Below are 23,393 nucleotides of genomic sequence, written 5' to 3'. Positions count from 1 at the left end.
TTTTTTATTTTTTATTTTTTTTTAAGACATGCACACACACGGTGGTGGAATTTCACCACCTATGGGTACTCAAACGGGCCCACCATATATGAGCTATGGCCAAAGTCAAGGCCGGACTGCTAAGTTTTTCAGATGCATCTGTGGAGAAAGCCGGTTGCGTACTGAGTAAACTCTTGTGGGGCCCACAGAGGATGTGTGCCATCCGTTTTCCAGATCATTTTATGGCATGAGCCCAAAATTCAACCATATCCAAATCTAGTGGACCACATCACAGGAAACAGTAGGGATGTTTGAAAGATTAGGTGTTACCCTCACCGTGGGGCCCACCTTGCGATGTGTTGTACATCCCTTTTTTTCCAGCTAATTTTAGGGTGTAGTCCAAAAAATTAAGCAGATCCAAATCTCAGGTGGACCACACCTCAAGAAACAGTGGTGATTGAACGTTTGCCATTAAAAACTTCCCAGGGCCCAACGTAAACAGATCTGTAATTTTTTACTTTCATCCAACCCGTTGAATAGGTCAAACAGACCTGGATGAAGAGAAGATACAAAGATCAGCTTGATCCAAAACTTTGTGGCCTACAAAAAATTTTCAATGGTCATTTACCACTTCTTCCGTGGTGTGGTCCACCGGAGAGTTGGATCTTGCTTGAGTTATGTTATGGGTTAACACCCTAAAATGAGCTGGAAAAAAGGATGGTCGGTGTGGATTTACAAAATATTCATCAAGGTAGGCCCCACACGCTAAAGCCTAGTCCACTCCCCTGGTTGAAACATTCCTAGGGCCCACGGTGATTTTTATTTGTCATCCACTCGTTCATAAGGTAGACATTGAAGTAGGTAATGTGGTCCACTGGATCTTTGGATATGCGTCAATTTTGGAATCATACCCTAAAGTGAACTAGTAAAACGGATGGACCGCATGGATAAAACAATGCATCATGGTGGGCCCCACAGAGTTTATGCTAAAACATACTGAGTTTGTACGCAATCCGCTTCCATTTGTGGAATGTTAACCACCGGTGGCCCATACCGAGGTAGACCAGTTTTTATGGCCCTGATCTTGTGTGCGTGTGCGATGCTGGCACGTTTGAGTGTGAGAGGCTCTGTCTAACCACTCTCTAGATTGGAAGATCCTAGCTATAGAATATTCGACGATTCTGAATGGGAACCGTTGCTATATTTCCTCAACGGTTAGTCCGTTGGCAGCCTTTTGAAAATTTCGTGGCATGCCCATCTCCGTAGATCTGTGTTACGTGGACCATTCAAAGTCAGGGTCACAATCAACGGTTTAGATTATTAAGCCATGGTTCTCCTTGCACACGCTTAAAAGCCAAACGGTACCGTACCGTACAACCATTCGGGCGCATGAGCAGTATACGATACATTATTCCGCAAGGCAAGAGGTTTGCTGCAATTCGTCCCGGGGGTGTCGTTTTTTTTGTACGTCCGAACTTTAATCGTTTGATCTGAATACATGTTTTAATGATCCAAACCGTTTATATGATGGCCCCCACTGTGAAATAAGCAAGAAACCATTAAGTTGCGAAGATCCATATTCAAAGAATTAAAGGTGATGGTCCATATTAGAAGGAAAAGAATTAAATGATCAAAGGTCTAAATATTCCAACATGAGAATTATTATTATCTTTATTCCCATCCGTGGTGGGACCCATCACATGAACGGTTTGGATTATCAAATTAGTGCCCTGATACGAAGAAAAAGCAATGCCTAGGGTTTTACCAAGGGCGGGGATGCACAGCAGCGCGATTGGGCCAGGGATCGTTTTGCCTTTCTAGCAGCTCAGGATCCAGCGTGTGTCCGCACCCGCTGGGGCCCACATACTGGGATAGTCTGATGATTTTAACCGTCCATGCTCTCTTTACCGTAACAAATAAGTATTTTCCTGTAATCAAGCTTTAGTGATGAATTCGAGCCATTCAATTTGTCTTGCTTTCGTTATAAATTCATCGACGTAAAGGGATGGTCGCAATCATCCTTTCCGAGTAATTTTCCTACGATGGTCCGCATGGCAAAGAGTCCGCAACATGGACGGTCCAAATCATCGGACCACCAGTATGTGGGCCCGAGTGGCGGAGACGCACACTGGATTCTGAGTCGCAACAGACGCAAAAGGAGCTTGATTTTGGGAGCGGATTAGGTGTTACCCTTACCGTGGGGGCCACATTGATGATATGTTGAATATCCATGCCGTCCATCCGTTTCTCCAGCCCATTTTAGACGTCTTATTTAAACAGATCCAAATCTCAGGTGGACCACACCATAGGAAACGGCAGTGATAGAGTGCCTCGCCATTAAAATTCCAAAGGGACCATCGTAAGGTTTTCCTAATGTTTATTTTCCATCAAACCTCTTGATAATTCAAGAAGACTGGATGAAGGTAAAATACAGATATCATACCTTGATCTAAAACTTTTGTAGCTCACAAAATTTTTTTAATGGTCATTTATCACATATTCTAGTGGTGTGGTCCAACTGAGATTTTATTATTCTTAATTTTCATTAATTAATCATAAAATGATATTTAAAAACAGATAGACGGCGTGGATATACAAAAAATACATCAAGGTAGGCCCCACACGGTTAGCGTAACACCCACTAAGGTGTTTCCCGGATAACAGCTAATCCACTCCCCTCGATTTTCCCAGGATGACTTTTAGGTCAGTGGGGGTTTTCTTCTAGGGTTTTTGGTCGCCGGCTGCATATCCTCGCAAACCCTACGCCATTCCAACCGTATGCTTCTCTCTCTCTCTCTCTCTCTCTCTCTCTCTCTCTCTCTCTCTCGTTTTTCTCTCGTTTTTCTAAAATCGCGATTTCTTGAATGAAATATCTATGAGAACTGTTGAATTTACCCCTTTTGAATCTTAAATGGGTAACATCCAAACGCTTGACTCTACTGATAGAGATTTTGCTTTCCGAATTATATCAATTAGAATAATAAGAAGGCATGGTAAATGGTTTTAGATCGATTGAAGTTTTTCGAGTCAGGGACGTGGTTTTATTACCAGTCTGAGCTTTTGAAATTCCGAGCATTGTGAATTCTTAGAGAAATTTCTCGATATTTTCAGGTTCGATATTTTCACAATGGCTGCGAACAATGCTGCGGCGGGGCTGGATAAAGAACAGGTAATTCGCTGCACTTTAATGCTCGTTTCGTTGATCTGACTGTTGAAGAATTTGATTGATGGTATACCTATCAATCTCATTTTATGCTATGATAATTGCCCAATTGGAATTGGTTATTCTATATCTGCCTGGATTTTGTTGATTGGAGAGTTTATGGATTAAATGAGGGAAAAAGAAGTCCACCCAATTGGAATTGGATGATCATTGTGTCCGTCGGGCTCATTCTATGTGAGAGAAAAAGAACACCCAATTGGAAAAACCAAATTCATAATTTTCATTACTTCTTTTCTTTTGGAGGTAAAAGAAGGAAGAAAGAGACGGTGAAATCACTTGTTCATTCATCGCAAGCACTCTGGAAATTTTGGGTTCATTTCTTAAATTTTGGGTTCATTTCTTGAACTGATTCAGCCTTGTTTCGTTGGGGGCAGAGGTCTGTCTCCCCTAGCTGTAGTAGCGGTGACCTCTCTCTCTCTCTCTCTCTCTCTCTCTCTCTCTCTCTCTAAATGTAGACCATGACAAAGGGAAGAAGGCGTTCAGCAAAATCCAAAAAGGAAAGTGTTTTTTTTTTTTTGTTTTTTTTTTTTTTTGGTGCTTAAGGCCATAAGCAATATTAAGGTGTTCAGTAACTTCTTTTTTCGAGTTTACCAAACTAACTTTTGAGGCACAAGTAGCTGATATGCTGTTGTCTGCCAAAAAAGTAGCTCATGCCTGTATACAAACACGGGCTAATTGGTTCTCTAGTTATTTTTAATTGATGATGGTAGGTCTAATTTGGTATCATGGTGATCCGATGATGATAGGTGGTTATATGTGGATGCTGGGCTGTTGTTAATATTATGGTGTAGAGATTTTTTATAAAGGTTGTTTGTATTTGAATCAACCATCCAATTTGTGCATTTTTATTCATGCAGATCTTTGGGATGGCAGAAAAAGAAATGGAGTATAGGGTGGATCTGTTCAACAGGTAGGTAACTGCTGTATGAAATCATTACATGCTATCTTGAATTTGATTCAAGTTGAAGTGATTTCTGTTGACATCTCTCTCTATAGAAACTCTCATCTCCTATTTCACCTGTTTAAACTAATTACTAGATGCACATGTTGTTTGTTATTAATTTTTTAATCATTTAACAAATTTCATATGTTTGTTACTTGATACAGGCTGACTGGGACATGTTTCAATAAATGTATTGAGAAAAGGTATGCTTTTGAGAATTCTACCTTCTGATGCCCTTCAGAATGCATGTCTCTTGTGGTTAGGACTGTGCAATTTTGCTGTTTAAATTAAAAATAATAATAATCCATGACCATATCAAGTAAATGTTGTTGTAGGGGTATGTCAATTGATTGTTTGAAACATGCAAAGGAACGCACCACACATTTGGAAAATATTATGCAAAGGAACTTGCACCACACTTTTGGAAAATATTATCCATGTAGGAGAGTAGGGTGTGTGCGTATGTATTTGCATTGGAGTGTTTGGGATTTTATATGTATATGAATTCTCATTCATAAAGCTGTGTGTATATATGCCTTGGTGCTCCCTCGGGACACTTGTTCTTTATGTTCATTAGGGTTAATAAAATATCATTGGGTGTGAGAGGAGAGATCATTTTCTACACAACCCTTTCTCCAAAGTTCTTGTTTCTTCACATTTTCTTCTTCTCCTTTTCTTCTTCTTTCTTCTCCACCATGTGATTAATTACATGGTATTGGAGAATTAAGATCCCCCCCACCTCCATTCTTCTTTTCCCTCCCTTTCTTTTTCTTTTCCCTTTATTTATTTCCCTCCTTTTCTTTCCTACCTTCTCTTTCTTTCCTCTCTTTTTTCTTTTGTTTCCATCGTCCACCGAAGCATACATACACACACCCTTATAAATGAGACTTCATATACATATAAAATCCCAAACGCTCAGACACGCATGCATACACATGTACTCTATTCTCCTACAATCTATAAGTTGAAGGAACTGATGAAGTGCTGTTTTTAAAATTATGCAAATTGTCTTAAGGAACTGTTTCTTGAATTATCCTTCCTCAATTTTCCAGGTATAAGGAATCTGAGCTGAATATGGGTGAAAACAGTTGTATCGATCGTTGTGTTTCGAAATATTGGCAGGTAAGAGTTTGATTATGATTTTATTATGTATCATTGTGCTAGAAACTGGAGTTTTAATGTAGATATGATAACATTCAAATGCTGTGCTAGAAACTGGAGTTTCAAGGTAGATATGATAACGTTTGTGATAACATCCAAATGAGTTTAAACTGAGCCTTCTCCTAAATGGACGGACATTTGTCCATGGCTTTTGAGTTCAATGTAGATCTGATTACATCCAAATGTACTCTAAGAGCTGAAACTTACTCCCATGAATTGCTTTGACTTGGTTTCTTTAAACGATATCCGAAGCAAGATGCAGAAAGGAATTGAAGGGCTTAAGAAGCTTTTAAAGCATTTTTCTACTGATTCTTTCACAACTCAAATTCTATTTTAAGGAAGCTGTCACAAATGATTATCATATAATCAACATTATACAAAAATCTAGCGGTCCACTATCACAATGTTCATATTGTATATCATTTGGTTCTTCCAGAATGCAGTGTGGACCTAAGCTGGTTATTTTGTCAAAGTTCTGATTCCTCCTAGCAAGTATAGGACTTGAACATTTATCAAACGTCAATTGGAATGGACAACACAATCTAGAAACTTTAATGGGCAATTATGTACTTTTTTTTTTCATGAAAAGTAATTGAATTTATTACAATGGAAAAAAATAATAGCATTGGTTTAAATAAGAACACCCTTTTTTTTAAATTCATTATTATATATTGGATCTTTCAATCTAATAAAATAGATAGTTTCTCTTGGGAGAGCCAAATCAAGGAATTTCCATTACATCCCTTCTAACATCATTCTATCTCATCTAGTACCTCACTGGGATAAACGATAATGGAAATGGCAGGCATGTCAATTTGTGGAATGGCACTGATTTAGTGGTTTTGCCATGTCTTGTAAGTACTGGAAATGCTTGTTGTAGCTTTCAGGAGCTTTAATAGGGTGATTGCAGACCCGTTTTATGATTTCTTGACACACTTTCTTTTTCTGTTCCATTCCATTGGTTTATTTATTTCTTATTGTCATTCGGATGTTTATCTTGGTTGTGTAAATTGTATTTCTTTTGTTCTGCTTTAGACTTTTGCATGCCAAGCTCTTTAAAAGAGCTTGACGGCTGGGGAGCTCCCTCTTTAATGCCCGTTGCTGGTTCTAGAAAACATATGCAAATGGCCTGGCTGGCCTTCTCAGCTGGGATCTCCCATATGATGTGTTTGTCTGCATGGCCAAAATGTGGTGCGTGGGGCCTTTGTGGCATGTTCAATACACTTGACGTTTGTGGTGGTCAGAAAATGGAACCCCCATCAAGTGTGTTTGGTGTTTTTTTCCACTTTTTCCACCCCAAATCACACATGGGAAGAATGTGAAAGCCCCATTCTTATCTCATTTAGATTTTGGGCGTTTTGGGAACTAGGAACATCAGATGGACCTTGGGCATAATTTGTTTGGATGAATTATAGGATCCACAACTCGAGGCTCTCTGCAGTATACCTGGTTTTCTGTTGCTTCAATTGGGGCCGGTGGTTCACTGCTCTAGAGCATTGCTCTGTTGCATCCCACCGTGGATGGCATGCCAAAAATCTCATCTAGCCACAAATCTTGCGACTTTTCAGTTAAATGTGGATTTTTGCTGTATTTCTCTTCCAAACTGTTTATCTATAGTCCATGAATCAATACTTAGGATCATCCTGTCAATGTAGTTTTTGGGGAATGGTCGGTACATGGTGGGTGGGCAATAGTCCGATGGTCCAGATTGCAGAAACACAGGCCCCGCCCATTGAAATTAAAAAACTGAGCATGGTGTGCAATGCCTCGGTCAAGGAACCTATGAATCCTCTTTTCTTGTGGTTGATTACCCTTTCTTGATGGATGGTGTTATGACACACCGTCATTTACATGCCGTCTTTATAACTCTTTGCTCTCCTTGTACCTTCGCAGGTGACTAATCTGATAGGGCAGCTGCTTGGTTCCAACCGCCCTCCAATGTGATGCGGCTCTGGTTCTGCTCGCTTGCAGTTGGTAGGGATTTATTGTGTTTTGTTCATTACATGCATAATCAGCTACAAAGAATATAAAAATGCACAAACTAGTCCAGATGTATCCTGGTCTCACATCTTGCCAACTTTATCAATTTTGCAAAAATAGATCTGTTTATGTTTTTTTGCACTGACCATGAATCAGAGCCTTTGAAAGGGGACCCATTTTCTGTCTATCATCTATAAAATCTCTGTCTATCATTTCGATGCATGTTGTTTACCTATTAATGGAAATATGGGAATTAGAGATAACATACAATAGTCAACGTTTTCAGTTTGTGCCAGCATGCATATTCTGTTGTCCAAACCGTTGATATTTTGGGGCCACCCTGGAGTGGTCCCGTAGATGAAAAACCTTCCAGATGGGTCAGTTATGGCTAGCAAATAGAGGGTTTATGAAGGGGGAATACAGCTATTTTTCATGTTCAACAAGAAATGAGCCAGTAATTCAATGGTTAGGATCTTCGAACCATAGATATTGATCATTGTGTTTGCCATGAGGATGAGTCTCTGGCCACTAGCAATTGGATGTCTGTCCACAGCAGGTTCCATCCATTTTACATGTTGGAGCGTAAAAAAAGAATACATTGTTCCTCTATATGTTTGAGACTTTAAGTCAGTCATGGTGGGCTAAGGCAGCCAAATACAGGGGTTTGCCATTATTCACCGAATTGAGAAAGATTGTAAGATGGATTTTTAAAAAAGGTATATATGACTTTGTGTACGGTTTATAACACATGGTGCATTTTGGATTTTAAAATGCATGTTGTCATGCCAATAACTACTGAAAATTTTTGTAATCCTCTTCAAAGAAAGGCATCTCATATTTCATGCATGGCAGAGGTACCTGGAAAGCGGTCTAGTACAACATGGTAAGGGAATAGGTGCAGTGTACGATATGCTATGGGTAGGATCATGTGTATGGTTTTAAGACTCAGAACAACCTGATCCAAGTTCGATGCCGTGAATCACCTGATTCATCCCTAACTCGGATGAGTCTGGCCAATTCAACCCTGACTCAGGCAAGTCCCAAGTCAACTTGAGATGAAAACAGTCAGTCCAAGTCACCCGTCTTTTAACCATGATAATGTGGCTTGTTAGAGTGCATGCATTGTACCGTATAGCTTTATATATGACTTGTTATTGTAATTCATATATGAATTGATGAATATTATTATAATAGATATCATCTGCATGGGATTATATCATATGCATACTGTTTTTTTTTCATGCTAATTCTGAGTTTCACTGTGACTCGGACCAAAATCTCACGAGTTGTCTTGGCCGAGTTTCAAGTCGAGTCAGCAAGTTTCAGAGCTGTTGTCCATAAATCATCACAATATTGATATTGTATGAAATAACTCCCCTTTATATCTATTTTTGGCTATGAAGACATTGATTATGATATCCACGAAAGAGTGCCTACTGTTAGCTTATCTTCTTAATAAAGAATTCAAGGTTCTGAAGCTGTTGGCATATATAACATCAGGCCCATGTTTTGGTGGTCCACACCATCTGATTTGAGGGGCCTGGGACTGATACAAATTCAAGAGAGTAGGCTGAAGATGGGAGGGCTTAGGATCTTCCTATCTGTGAGATTTTATTGGCATGCAGCCCCCATACAAGGTGGGGTCCATTAGATCAAGTGACATTAATATCCGTCAATAGCTGAGCCTCATTGTAGATAAACAAAGAACAACCGAAAAAGCACCCAATCAAAGAGGTATAGAAAGGCCCATAAGTTATCAAGAGTGTCATTTTTGTTGCTACGAGGGGCAAGAGGAATAGGTCTCAAGGGAATAAACAACCACATAGTGTTACCTCAACCACCAATCAGCATTTTCCATTCCAAGTCATGAGATCCTGATTACGGTCACTTCCAATCCAGATCCAGATCGCTATTTTCATCCACCCAAAATTACGATTCTGAACTCTTGGGGTTGACCAAGTTGTTGTAACGTAAGCTTATACTTGTAAGAACATAGAGATTTATACTTTGGTTTATGCAATAGGATGTGTATGTTTTCCGTTCACCAATACAAGTTAATAAAACCACCACATAATGTTTCCTAAATTGCCATAACCCTTACATTTTCCATTCTGAATCATCCAATCCTGATTATGGCTCATTTGTGATCCAGATCGCTATTTTTACCAATCCAAAAATATGGTTCTATGCTCTGGACGTTCTTTACCAGCAAAGCAACTATGCCATTAATAAGATTTCTGTATCATGATATTTACAATACTATTTAAATTGTTTATTAGGTACCAATTGTTTTTAATTTAATAATAATCAAATATCATATCAACTCGGGTCAAGTCTTTTGAGTCAACCAACCCAGCTGAACATCGAGTCCGTCTTTCAAGTTTCTGAACTATGATACACAGGCACTCAAAATTTTCACATGTGGCAACAGAAAGTACCACCTGCCATGGATTGGTGGGTAAATTTCTCAAATGAAGATTGATTGAGTGATCTTAACTTCTGATCACCGTATAATTTTCTTGTGGAATAATACTGTTCAGTGCTTTACGTTTCAATTCAGTTAAACGTCCACCAATCTTTCAGTTTAAATCAAGTCATTGCAACTTTCGGTTTATGATGTATGTAAATGGGGCCCACTTTTGGTTTATATGCAATGCGTGCAATTTCTTAGCATCTCTGCCCACATACTAAATTTTTTTCTCAAAAATGAAATGAATCGACAAGATGTATTGTTGAACTCAGGCAAATTTATTTTATATTCTATTTCTTTTTACAACTCAGGCAGGTCAGCTCAGGTCAATGCTCTACCCAAGCCCAACCCAAAAAGGTCGCGAGTCTCGGCCAGACCCAACCTTAGAACTAACCCAAGCCATCCTGCTCAACCCGACCTATCCAACTTGAGGCATTGAATATTCGAACCACATACAACTCAGAATGGTCGGGTTAACTTGTGTTGGGTCAGTTTTGCACTATTTTATAACAGAAAGCAGTAAAGATGGGGTTGTATGTATCTATCTTATGGGCTAATCAGCCATTGTGTTTGCTTTGCCCTCGGCCTCAACTAAAGCCCAACCGAACCATGCTGATTGGGACAGTTAGGTTCCAATTGAGCCTAACCAAGTGGGTTCGCAATCTAACAAGTGCCTCCCATGGTTCAGTAATCTGATGAAGCATGCCACAAAACTCTCCCACATTGAAAGATCCCCCACTAACTAATTAGTGACGTTTTCCACTCGTCCATGGGCCACACATGGCAAGGTCGATATCCTTTCAATGATATTGCTAATGCATAGACAATTTCCTCTAGTCCAGGTCGATGGTCCTATCAATGATGCTGCTAAGGCATAGTGGTGGGATGGATAGACCAATCAGCCTGATTGCCCAACCATGGACCCCACTTGTCAGTGCCGAAAACCATATATACTGCACAAAGATCTGGGCCACCTATCATACAATTCAAAACCCCATTCCCATGAGAGAATCCAGATGTGCAAAAGAAATAAATAATAATAAGAATAAGAATAAGAATTACAATAAATAAAATAAAATTCAATCACAAAATTCAAAAGAGAAAAAAGAAGAACAATAGATACAAGTGTGAAAAAAAAGAAGAAGAGTAAAACCTATACATTGTTTTTGGATTCCAAGGCAGTGCCATCCTGGAGTGTTTGTCGAGCATCGCTATCCATTCCGAGTCTGAAAAGGGCAGCTGCTTGAAGATAAAGGGCTGTCGGCCACTCCGGGGACACCACATGGGCTTGCAATGCATCACCAAGGGCTTCTTGCAGCATGTCACTCATTAGGTATGATAAGGAGCGGCGGGCAAATATGGTTGGAGACACCATCACCCCACTATCAATGAACTGAAATACATGTGCAGATACTATGAGTGAAACCATGCAATATTCATGCAAAAACGCAGCAGCATGCTAACATCTTATGTGAGGGATTCTAGAGCAATGCATCAGTTGGCCCACTGAAAACCCATCAGTCTGCTTCTCAGTTGGGTCACACATGCACGATCAAAGTAGGCAATTTTTTTATTCGAAAAAAAAAAAAAAACACCCTGAGATCTAGCTCCACATGCCAACCTGACACTTGGGCAGTACATCTGATCCATGTATCAGGCAGGATGATCTGGCCCAGGCCATCTAGACAATTAATAGTGTAAAGGAAAAAAAAAATGCAGATTTTTTAAACCATTGATTATTTTCATGTATGGCCTACCTGATTATTAACAAGTCAAATGTATCTGTTTTTTTTATTTGTTAAAATCATCTTAATGGTCCGACCTGTAATGTGCTACCCATGCAAGGGTGGCTGCATGACAATGTTTTTGTCAAGGTGTGTGTGTGTGAAGCTAAGAAAGCTCCAGTATTCTTGCTGATGCGTTGACTGGCCAGATTTTCTAGACGGATCATTCGTCTAGTCCAGCATGGCCCACCTGATGATGTCTCAATCGTATTCCACAGATCAATATACAAAAAGGATTTAATTCTGTGAACCAGTGTGCCAGAATGGCAAATGCAGCTGTGTGACCTGGCCGGTATAATAACAGCCACGCAAAAATTCAAAATTAGAGTCACCAGGAGAGCTATTCGGTTCAAAAGATTAACCTTTGTGTAGCAATCAATAGCAGCTTTGAAGTCTTTCGTTCGGAAGACATCATCTCCATGTTTTTTCGAATCCAATGTCTCCTGAATTTGGTTCGTCCACATTTGAAAGGAGAGCTGCATGACAAAATACAAACCTTTTAATAATGCAAATCCCTCTAAGCCTATTGTTCCGAACAGGGGAACTACCCTGTTTAGAACTTATTTTGTAGATGTGGGCCCATGGTTTCCCCATCTAAGCCATTGATCTGACAGCCCCCATCATGGATGGACCATTCCCCCAAAATTTCCCAAATTGGAAGATCCTAGCCATCAAATCTTTGGTATTTCCTCCATTGAATGTGGTCGTGCATTCTTTTAACCATGTGTTTGCATGCCAACAGCAAGAAGGCTAGAGTAAATCAATTGAGAGGATATTCTGAGAATGGACCAGAATATCCATCCATGATGGGGCCATCACATCAATGGCTTTGGGCAGAGCAACCATGGGCCTCACATCTTCCAACTAAGTTCTGGAACGAATAGGGAACTCAGCTTCATAACAACAACGACGACAACAACAACAACAACAATATATTGGGAGGCAGAAAATGAGAAACAAAAACATAACAAAACATAAAACTGAGATTTTCGCATTACGTTGTCAGTATAGAAATCAAGCTAAAGAATGTCACTAACCTCATTGGTTATCCCCTCATCATCCTTGTACCCAACCTTGAGAAGGATTTCATGCATTGCAGTTAGATCCCCTCTAGAGGAAGCTTCACCGAAAGGGGTTAAAGGCAATGGCTGCTTTGAGGATGCAGTTCCGTGTTGAATCCCAAGCAAAACATGCGAAGGGGCCTGCAATAGAAGACTACATGTAACAGTGTTTTACTTTCAATGCAGGTGTAAACTACTGGCTAATGCATATCAAGCTTGTAAACAAAAACAAGGTATCATTCACAGGGTGCGCTCGAGTGGTACCAGTGCCACCATAAGCTTATGGTGGTACTAGGCAGATGTGGGGCTCATGTGACGAATGAAGGCCATCCAACCTGTCCATCAGATGTGTCAGTCACCTCATATTACCCCAGGTGCTTAAAAAATTCCTGATCCAACACTAAAGTAGGCCACAACAAGGATTGATGTGAAAGGGAGCACCCACCCTTGATTTACATAGGGACCCACTGAATTTCAAAACATCTGATTTCACCGTAACCCTTCATCCAAACCTGATGGGCTGAATGGCCTGAATTTCATGTACACAAGCACAGTGAGCCCTCCACTAAAACCAAAGGTGGACGTTCCCTCCTAATGTGTTCCCTTCTGTGAGCCCACCTGATTCACGGATCAGTCTGATTTTAGGGTACTGGGGGTAACACAACCGATGTATGTTATCAACGGATTGGATAATATAATGCATCATGTGGGCCCCGGACCTTCCCAGTAGGCCAGTTCCAGAATAGATCATTCAAACCCAAGGCTGACCAATGGGAGTGCCTAAAATAGCATCCACTAAGTTGATTGAAATAATAATGGGAATAAACATCCATGACCTAAGGTGGAAACTTTCAGGGTGCAGTTTAAACAAAGAGAAAGGCTGGATTTTTATTTTTTAAATTTCTAAGGTGAGAAGCACTGAAAGTTAGCAGCCAATAAAATAAGATCATGTCTACCGTTCACATTTCTTAGGAATAACACCTCACGAGTTCGCTAGATTTTATCTTAAAAGGATATATATTGTTGAAGAACTAGTAAAGAAACTAGCATCATCTAATAAATTAACTGAGATGACATGAATTATAACAATTACAGGTGTAATGTCTCTGAGCCCCTAGTCTGTACAAAAGGGGTTTATGATTTAGTGATTCACACATTGATTTGATGGGCCTTTCTGTGGATGGATGGTGCCCCCAAATCTCTGCTATAAAACCATCTAATTTTTCCAACGATCTTAATCCTTTGATCAGTGGCCTAAAAATAGATTGTTAAGAAAAGAAATATACACATTGTAGAAATAATAATAATAATAATAATAAAATAAATAATTAGAATGCATGGTTATGAATCTTACTATTTTTCAAACTGAGATTTTTGGGCTCCATCCCCAAAGTGGGGACCATCATAACAAGGTCTAGATCACCAAAACCATGGGCTCCACTTGTACAGATCCAAGTCCCAAGGACATTATACAATATTCTGGACAAGATCATATATTCATTTTAAGATGGACTATCTCCCCCACAGAGGAAGATGCAGCAGTAGTGGATGAAGCAGTCGGTGAAGCATCGAGCAGCGAGGTCATACCCCTCATCAGGAACCCAGAAGCTCAGACATTACATGCTGGCCCACTCAGGGTTAAGCTGCTGGCCCGAATGGATCCTTTGGCCACAATCACCTGCCAGCAGAGCTGGTCCAAAGGCCATATATCTGGAAGGAAGAAATATCCATCAAAACAAGTAAGAACTCTCAACTGGGATTGGGTAAGGTAGGTGGATCATTCAGGTGGAGGTACTACCAAGACATGGCTGAAGCATGGGCATTGATGCAGGAGTAAGCAGCATCCAGGTGAAACCAGATTGGCCAGTTGTTAGTCGCCTCCACTATTGAGTAAGATTTGGTTGGGACCGAGCCATGGAGAAGTGGGCACAAAGTATTTGTTCGAGAAACCAGCTGCTTCTAGGATTCTAGATGTGTCTACCAAAATATGTTGCAGTAACTTGCACATTGATTTAATAAAAATAATCCAAACTAAAAGTAGCAGAGTATTCATCAGTATCAAGGTGCCAATTTCAAAGGTGAAGGAAAGGATTAAACACCCTGTAGTAGAAACCCTACCTGATGCTAAGGTCACCAAAGCCATTCTGTCGGACTGGATCAAGAGGACCAGCTCTCCAACTCATACTTCACAAGGTTGTGCAACCATAGGTTTCGATCAAACTTAAACCCTGACCTGATTTTGATCCAAAAATACCTAAAACTTGACTGCAATATTATAAGAGGGATGGGATCATACCTAATCACTAGTTGGGATATTTCTCTTCTAAATCTTTTTTACAGGGTTTTGTGCATCACAAGCAGAATGAAATTGGAACCTAATCATAGCTTATTATAACTACGTGACAAAAAGCTTGATCACTAGAAGCCCCCGCCTCCAGGTTGGTGGAAGCAAAATGTTGATTTGCAATCCAAAGGGGAATCCGAGCCAATCTGGGATTGGAGGTGGCATAAGGGACACAACTAGTTCAGTTTGCTGTGGTTTCAAGAATGGGTTCCACCATTACAGAGTTGAAGGCTATTAATGAAGGATTTCTAATGTTCTTCAACTCATTTGAAGGCCCTCTCATTATGGAAGGCAGCACATATTCAGCCATTTCTTGGGTTTCTAGAAACTCCATTGTCACATGGACGTAGGCACACATTCATCATCATCATCATCTAAGCCTTATGCCAGTTAATCAGGGTCGGCTACATGAATCCTGTTCAACCACTCCACTCCATCAAAGGTCATACCTTTAGTTAGATCACAGGTCATCAAGGCTTTTCTTGCTACCTCCATGGATGTCCTTTTGGGCCTGCCCCTTACCCCTTTAGAGCCTTCAACTTGTACTAACTCGCTCCTAACCGGCACAATTCTTGGTCTCTCTTGCACATGACCAAACCATCTAAGTTTGCTTTCCCTCCTCTCATTACCTACTGGTGCACTCCTAAGTTCCCTCGAGTGCATTCATTTCTAATTCTATCCTTCCTCATCCTACCACTCATCTATCTCAACATCCTCATTTCAGATACACTCATCCTACAAACATGTTATTCCTTAACTGTTGAACATTCTATCCCGTAAAGCATGACTTTATAGCTATCCTATTAAAACTTTCTTTCAGTTTGAGTGGTACATGATAATCACATAAACTCCAGAGGCACATATCTATTTCTTCCAACGCACTTGAGTTCTATGGGCAACATCATTCTCAATCTCTCCACTCTCATCAATTATTGACCCAAGGTATCGAAAGAGGTCTATAGCAGGTTTATAATCTCTTCTTCTTCTTCTTCCTTAATTCTTAAGAAGGTGTCTAGAGAGGCTAATTCCCTTGTGGATGTTCTTACTGAGGAAGGTGCCTCTAGGCCCTCCCTCTATACCAGACCTCTTGTTCATCATTGTCGTAATGAATACCAAGTCTGGCCCTTTTCTTCTGGCTTGCAATAAACTTGCCACTATCGATTGAAAAAAAAAAAAAAAAAAACATTTTCTATGTTGTCCAAAGATAATTGGTATGAGTATCAACCCACGCATGGATCATAGGTTGCCCCCATATTTGGTACAGGAACAGGGATAAGGCACGCTACTTCCTCCAATATGCAGTATATTAGGGGTATGATGATGTGTCCCTTGGTCCATACACTAAGTACCTGCAATATAGTTTTATATACAATTTGATAATACAAATTACAAACTAAATACACATGCATTACTTTATATTATATTATATCATATGAATGCCAAGCACATGTGTGCGCAATAATGTTCATTTACACACCACATGTGCTAGCATAGAACTATAAGTCCAAGACAAGTTATCCATCATGATGAGAACATCCGAGCACCATACCAGAGGAGGGTTGAGCTAGTCTCCTTATGGCTAGACGACCATTACATGGGGACCCACTTGGCCCAATTCACATTCCTAGCCACGTTGAAGACCCATCGTGCATGTTTGTGCATCTTTGATGACCCCGCACTGAGAAGATGTTCGTAGGTTGCATATAGGAGCTTGATAGACACATCAGACCGTTGAATCAAGAGGACAGGATGATCAAACTATTGAATCATCATCATCAGACATCTTGATCGTAGACCGCCATGGGCCACGAAATAGTTTAGTTATTTAGTTTGTTTACATGTTTCGTAATTTTTTGTATAGCTCATATTTGTGTTGGGATTATGGAGTTAGGAAAAACTTTTAATTCATTAAGAATCTTTATGTTGAGAATTTTATCCGAGAGCACCTTTTTATAAAAGGTCTTTTCTGAGACTATAAAGGGTTGGACATCCCTTCCCTAGCCATTATGCATGTTATGAATAAAAGAGATTTCTCTCCCTTTGCTTTGAGATTGAGCAAAAAATAAATAAATCATCATATGATAGATTGGTGGTGCGAAACCACGGGAAGCAATTTCGTAGTTATCTTATCTACTTTTCTTTCTTCTCAACAAGATATCATCTTCTCTCATCTTCTTCTTTTCTTCCTTCTTCACCTCTTCATTTCTTTTCTTCTTTGTTACCATCCAAAATCTAAATCGACCCATCCCAAGCCCAAACCAACCACAGCCCACCCACCTTCATTGTCTGTACGGACATTCGTACATACGGCTGTCCGTACGAACAGCCTTATATAATGGCCCCTTGTTTCGTTATGAATGCTCTTCCTTTCCCTTTGCCTACTAATTTCACTAAACCCTAAAGCTAAAATTCCCAAATTTCAAAATCCCCAAGTTTTCAAAACCCAAATCCCTAAAATCTAAAAATCCCTTGTCCAAATCATAAATCCCTAATTCCCACAACCTGAAACCCACATTCCAAATTTTAGAAACTGTAAGTCCTAAAACCCCTAACCTAAAATCTGAAATCCTCAACCCGAAACCTCTCAAAACCTCAACCCTAATGTTTCAACCTTAATTCCTCTAAACCTAGATACCCCAAACCCATTTCCCACATTCCCAGCCTTTAAACCGCCCCAACGTGTCAAACCTCATACAAGACACATTATTTCCATTGAATTCAAATTTAACCCTATGCTAGGATGGGGGTTCTATCTCCCATGGGTCATGGCTAATCAGTAATTTATGAGATTCACATTGCGGGACTCTCATAGGCTTGAATTTGGACATATCATGAATATGAAAATTTTGAGTTTCCAGTAAATTAGCTTTATTTTGTCATTCCATTGCTCTAGTCAATTTGTCATTTAATTTCATGGCGTCATATTAGGTTAGATCAATTCCCCTTGAATCACATCAGAATCGCACCACTATATTGATGCCTTATACCAAGAATCAAGTTGATCCACTGGTCAGGTAGGCTATGGTTTGCAAAACAAATATACGGCTATGAAAAAACTTGCACAAGTTTTTCTAACCCATCCACCTGCTTCCAATATTGGGGCCCACATGCTGACCAGATCAGATTATTTTTGGGAAAACATATAGGAGGGTGGACCAACCTGATGGATGGATTGGATCATGCACCTATGTGCCATGCTATCACATGTGGTGTGTACTCGAGCTTTATTGCACAAGCATGTGCAATTAACAAAGCTCTTGAAATACAAATCTCTACATTCTAGATATAAATTTACATTATAACTTAATCAACAACATGAGTAAGGATTGGAACAAAAAGTTATGGGTGGTAGAGCTACCAATCATCTCCGCCATCATCATCATCATCATCATCACCTAAGCCTTATCCCAATTAACTGGGGTCAGTAAAGATACCAATCCAGATCGTAAATGACCAATAAATTGGATCACATAAATCAGAATAGAAAGCGTAGGGGTATTGGCGATTCTGGCATCATCAGTATCACTTGGTGCATTTTGAAATTTTATCATTGGCAAAGAGATGTCATCTATTGATCAATAAGAATATTTCATCTTTTTTTTTTTTTGGCCAACAAGTCCTCAGCAATTGAAAAATAAAAATAAAAAATCACTTGTCATGACAGCAGTTCTTACTGCTTTTTCTTTTTGAAGCGAAGCAAGAACAGTGACTAGTGTCTTCATGTTTGGCCTCTCAGCAGGTTCATGCTGCAAACAGCGAGAAGCTAGCTGCACCAATTCAGTACCGTCATCATTGGAGAAATGACCCTCCAAACAGGACTCCATGAATGTCAGGAAATTCTTGCCCTGTATGAGGTCAAGTGCCTGCAAGAAAAGATGCATGGGAACTGAAAATTTCAAAATGATTGGATATAGAAAATGGAAAAGCACCAAATGGTAACTACAGAGGGAATAATTATTTGCATCACAATTCACAAGCGCTAAGAAAAATAGCATCAACAACTAGAATAATATACACACGCGGGCACGCAGGCCCTCCAAATTTTTGGCCATTGTTTGTTCACAAGAAGAAAAAGTGGCATTAGTGACTACAATAACATGTGAACATGCACACAAAACTGACACTGTATATCATTGGCCTCAACTTAACATCATTTTTTTTAATAAATACCTCAACTTTTTTTACACACACTCACACCACAGTGGGTAGTCAAACCCATGACCTCATGTTCAAACTCTTATGAGTCTATCACTGGGGCATGTGTAAGGACCCAAATACCTCAACTAATTGTATTAATACCTCAACTTGTTATATTTTCTTATAATACATTTTTAGTGGAATTGTGAATTAGTGAAAGGCTGGTTTGCAATACAAGTTAAAAATCTGGAACTTGCTGGAAGCAATTTTAAAAGAAGAAGATGAAAAAGTTAATGCCACCCCTTTCATTTTTGAAAGATGACAAGATTTATTTATAGCACAGGGCCGAAAGGCCAAACAATACACAGTAACGTACAGAAGCTATGCACAATAACTAAGAGAATCAAAATACAATAGATAACCTACACGCGAATCCTCAGGCCATTTTAAGAGGACTACCATTACAAATTATTCCAAGAGTACCACCATTACAGTCCTTCAACGAAGAGAAAGAAGCTGCCCGCTCAATCACGTAGAGTTTTTTTGCCTTGAAGAACACCCCCAGAACAGATCCTGATAAGTTGCTGAAACATCTAGTATTCCTTTCCTGCCATAATGCCCCATAGAATCACCAGCAGAAGTATCCACCAAACACGTTTTCTGGTCTTGCAAATGCCACCCCCGTGCCAAGGCCTCAATAACTTGGGTAGGGGCGTTCACATCACCCATGGAACTCCAATCAACTACAGGAAATTGACCCAAAACTCCCATGCAAACTGATGCAAAAATATATGATCAACCGATTCATTGCCCTTCCAACATAGGGGACAAGCGCTGACTAGGGGAATGGCTCGCTTGTGAAGATTATTGATACTAAGGATCTTGTTCCAACTAGCCAACCATACAAAGGCCATAACCTTCTTAGGAGCACCATTAAGACCAGATGTAAGAAGAGTGCACCGGCTCAGATCCCGGGGAGAAACCAGATAACATCGAGTAGAAGCATTTAACAGAAAAAGAACTTGACTTGTCTAAAGTCCGGCACACGAGTCACTTTCCAAGTTGAGTTTGATTCCCAAAAGTCACTCCAAAAGCATTAGGAGTTCAGCTTCTTCATCCTCTAAGTTTCTACTGCACAGTGGAGTCCATACCCCAAATGAACCTAGGCGGACAAAGTAACTTGCCACCAAAATATCCGGATCCATAGACACCAAAGCTAGAGCCGGAAACAATTCCTTCAACAGCCGAGTCCACAGCCAAATATCTTCCCAAAATTTGATGAGCTGCCCATCCCCCACTGAAAAGGATATCCCTGCCCTGAAACTCCTTTCCATTTCGACTATTGCCTTCCACAGACCCGTGGCTGTATACAAAGTTGATTTTCTAGGCAACCAACCCCTCTCCTCAGAGCCATATTTTCTTACAATAACTTCTTTCTAAAGACTTGTTTTCCTTTCCGAACCTCCAAAGCCACTTACCCGATAATGCTTTATTGATGAAAGCCATCTTCCTAATCCCCACTCCCCCATTTTCCTTTAGACAGCACACATCATCCCAATTCATTAAGTGAAATTTCCTCTTTTCCTCAGCTCCTTTCCAAAGAAAGTCCCTCCTTAACTTTTCCAGCTTTTTAATCACTCCCATGGGACACTTAAAAAGAGAGAAGAAATAAAGCGGCGGAAAGGGCCGCATTTATTAGAATGAGTCTTCCACCTAGAGACAAGTGTCGGCAATTCCAAGAAGATAGCTTCTTCTCGAACCTCTCAATCACCCGATCCCATACGTGTTTTGGAGGTTTTCCTATGCAAAATGGGAGCCCCAAGTACGTGGAGAGAAAAGAGACCGGCTTGCATCTAAACACCTCTGCCATCCTTTCCACTATCTCTAACAGGATACTGATACAACATCTCGCAGTTTAAGGCATTAACATTCAATCTGGACACCACTTTGAAACAACAAATAATCTTTTGCAAATTGGCAACATGAGATTCATTCATGTCACACATCATAGGTGTATCATCGGCGAACTGAAGATGCGAAACTTGGAGATCGCTCCTGTGGACCTTGAAGCCACTTATCACCCCCAATGAGATGCCCTTTTCTAGCATTGTATATAAAACTTCTGCCAGCACAACGAAAAGAAGCAGTAACAACGGGTCACCCTATCGTAAACCACATGAAGATTGAATCCCTTTGGCAATCCATTTACTAGGACTGAGAATCTAGACGAGCCAATGCATGTGGATATCTAGCCTCACCATTTGTCCCCGAAACCAAGTTGCCCGAGAATATAATCCAAGAATTCTCATTCCACATGATCATACACTTTTTCCAAATCAAGTCTACATACCAACCAGCCACCTGCTTCCTTAAGCCTCAAGTCCAAGCACTCGTGAGCTATTACAGCACTATCCAGTATTTGTCTGGCTTCCACAAAAGCACCTTAAAACTTTGAGATGTTCTTCCCAATAACTAGATAGAGCCTAGATTATAAGATTTTGGCTAAAGTCTTGTAGGGAGCCTTAATCAAACTAATCGGTCTGAAATCCTTAAGAATGAATATCTCATAAATATTTAGAATGATAAGCTTCAAAATATTAAAATCTAACCAAAAAGGAATGATTCATGGAAACACAATCTAAAGTCAGAGGTCTATCAGGAGCAGATTATAGAACAAAAGCGTGGCCACGGTATTCCATAATGGAAATGGCAGGCCATATGACCATTATGATACAAGCCATAGTGGTTGTTGTGGCCCTGGTCCAGTCAATTTTTTTAAAAGGAAAAATGTATCAGCCCATTACGAGCCTGTATTGGTACGTTACAATCTTATATCAGCCTGTTCCATGCCAACGGTCCATTTTTTGGACTGGCCTTTTAATGCAGGGGCACACTCGGGGTGGGAGGCCTGTGTGAGGCAAGTGGCTCGTGTGAGGCGGGCCCCATCCATGTGAAGTGGGGCCCATGAGGGGGGTTTGGGCGAGGTCCTAACCCATGGGATGCGGGGCCTAGGCTATGAGATAAAGGGATTGATTCGCTGTGCTCTATCAGTTCAAGCTGTTAGAGCGAGCAATTAATTGTCCAACATCAGCTTTATAGCTCTATATCGTGTAACTAGTCACGAGCCCCATCCATGTGAAGCAGGTAGCTTGTGTGAAGCGGAACCCATGTGAAGTGGGGCCCACGATGGGGGTTTGGCCGAGGTACTAACTCATGAGATGTGGAGCCTAGGCTATGAGTGAAAGGGATTGATTCGCCATGCTCTATCAATTCGAGCTTTTAGAGCAAGAGGTTAATTGTCCTGCATCAGCTTTATAGCTTTACATCGTGTAACTAGTCCCACCTTTACCATTATGTAGTGTCCATTACTGCCATTATGTAACCGTTTGTTAATACCTTGAGCGCGGCATAGCATTGATGTTTCTAGCCACTAAAGATATGGTATTGAAAGAAAGTTGCATTCTCAGGAAAATGGCTAGAGCTTATAATCTTATACCAAAGAGACTTCCACAAGATACTAAAAGAATAGGTTGCAAGTTATTCACATATAACAAAGCTTCAGATGGAGAAAGAATAACCATACTTGGCTCGGGGGAATGTGTTTGCCACTAAGAAGCTCAAACAACACAGTGCCAAAGCTATAGACCACACTTTCTGGAGTTACATTCCCTGCCAAAAGAAGAAAATATTAGCTTCATTTGAAAACAAATGAGACGAATAAAGAAAAGGAGATCTAGAAGTAGGTTGTTCAAATTAGTAAAAGACTTGTTGAATTGAATGTTTCGCATGTCATACAATTATAAACAAACAAACAAATTTGAAACCATATAAATGCTTAAGAGCATATATAGATTCCTTTTGTACCTGCGAATACTTAAAAACCATCAAATTAAAAAAAATCCGTCACTGCATCCACATATGGGGCATCCATAACATTACAAGGCATCCCTTGGCTATGGCTATGGATGGATGCACAGATCCCCATTTTTTTTACCTGTCAAGTAATCGGGTCAGGTTTGGATCTCAACTTTTGAAACCCAATTAAATTTGGTCTGGTCAAGTTCAAGTCGGATCAAAATTGGATCAGTTCCGGTTAGTTTTAAAGTTTTTGTATTTTTTTTTATTTTTTTTATTTTTGAGAGAGAGAGGTAGTTTTAATGGTTATATATATATATATATATATATATATATATATATATATATATATATATATATATATATATATATATATATATATTAAAGATGAGAATTTTATTAAAGCAAAAGGAAAGCTATAGAAGCAGAGACAACAACAAAAGAAAAATAAAAAAG

The 23,393-nt window shown here is 39.9% G+C and overlaps 2 protein-coding genes across 3 annotated transcripts in view; one reads left to right on the top strand and one right to left on the bottom strand.

Moving 5' to 3' along the window:
- Positions 1 to 2,624: 2,624 nt before the first annotated feature.
- LOC131243894 (mitochondrial import inner membrane translocase subunit TIM10) lies at positions 2,625 to 7,508 on the top strand. The gene is made up of 6 exons (XM_058243513.1): positions 2,625 to 2,755; positions 3,091 to 3,148; positions 4,060 to 4,112; positions 4,310 to 4,348; positions 5,198 to 5,267; positions 7,200 to 7,508. Exons 2-6 carry the CDS (start codon positions 3,107 to 3,109, stop codon positions 7,248 to 7,250), a joined length of 255 nt encoding a protein of 84 aa, XP_058099496.1. The 5' UTR covers positions 2,625 to 2,755; positions 3,091 to 3,106; the 3' UTR covers positions 7,251 to 7,508.
- A 3,292-nt stretch (positions 7,509 to 10,800) lies between these two features.
- LOC131243892 (serine/threonine-protein kinase BSK5-like) overlaps positions 10,801 to 23,393 on the bottom strand; it is a 23,484-nt gene continuing 10,891 nt past the window's right edge. For both annotated transcript variants that reach the window (XM_058243511.1, XM_058243510.1), the window contains 5 exons: positions 22,666 to 22,751; positions 18,620 to 18,808; positions 12,578 to 12,742; positions 11,903 to 12,016; positions 10,801 to 11,149 (listed from right to left, as the gene is read on the bottom strand). In XM_058243511.1, the coding sequence (XP_058099494.1) occupies positions 10,910 to 11,149; positions 11,903 to 12,016; positions 12,578 to 12,742; positions 18,620 to 18,808; positions 22,666 to 22,751 (794 nt within the window). In that variant the 3' untranslated portion in view covers positions 10,801 to 10,909. The remainder of the gene's footprint in view (positions 11,150 to 11,902; positions 12,017 to 12,577; positions 12,743 to 18,619; positions 18,809 to 22,665; positions 22,752 to 23,393) is intronic.

The sequence above is a fragment of the Magnolia sinica genome, chromosome 4 (assembly GCF_029962835.1).
Source record: "Magnolia sinica isolate HGM2019 chromosome 4, MsV1, whole genome shotgun sequence".
In the NCBI taxonomy this organism is placed as follows: domain Eukaryota; kingdom Viridiplantae; phylum Streptophyta; class Magnoliopsida; order Magnoliales; family Magnoliaceae; genus Magnolia; species Magnolia sinica.
Note: the sequence above shows the minus strand (reverse complement) of the source record. Positions and strands in the feature narration are given on the sequence as shown.

What these genes read in the sequence shown, in the direction of transcription:
- LOC131243894 (XM_058243513.1), top strand. Translation starts at nt 3,107, where the DNA reads ATGGCTGCGAACAATGCTGCGGCGGGGCTGGATAAAGAACAG. An exon ending in CGGGGCTGGATAAAGAACAG is followed by an intron (nt 3,149 to 4,059) that starts GTAATTCGCTGC and finishes TTATTCATGCAG; the next exon opens with ATCTTTGGGATGGCAGAAAA. An exon ending in AATAAATGTATTGAGAAAAG is followed by an intron (nt 4,349 to 5,197) that starts GTATGCTTTTGA and finishes TCAATTTTCCAG; the next exon opens with GTATAAGGAATCTGAGCTGA.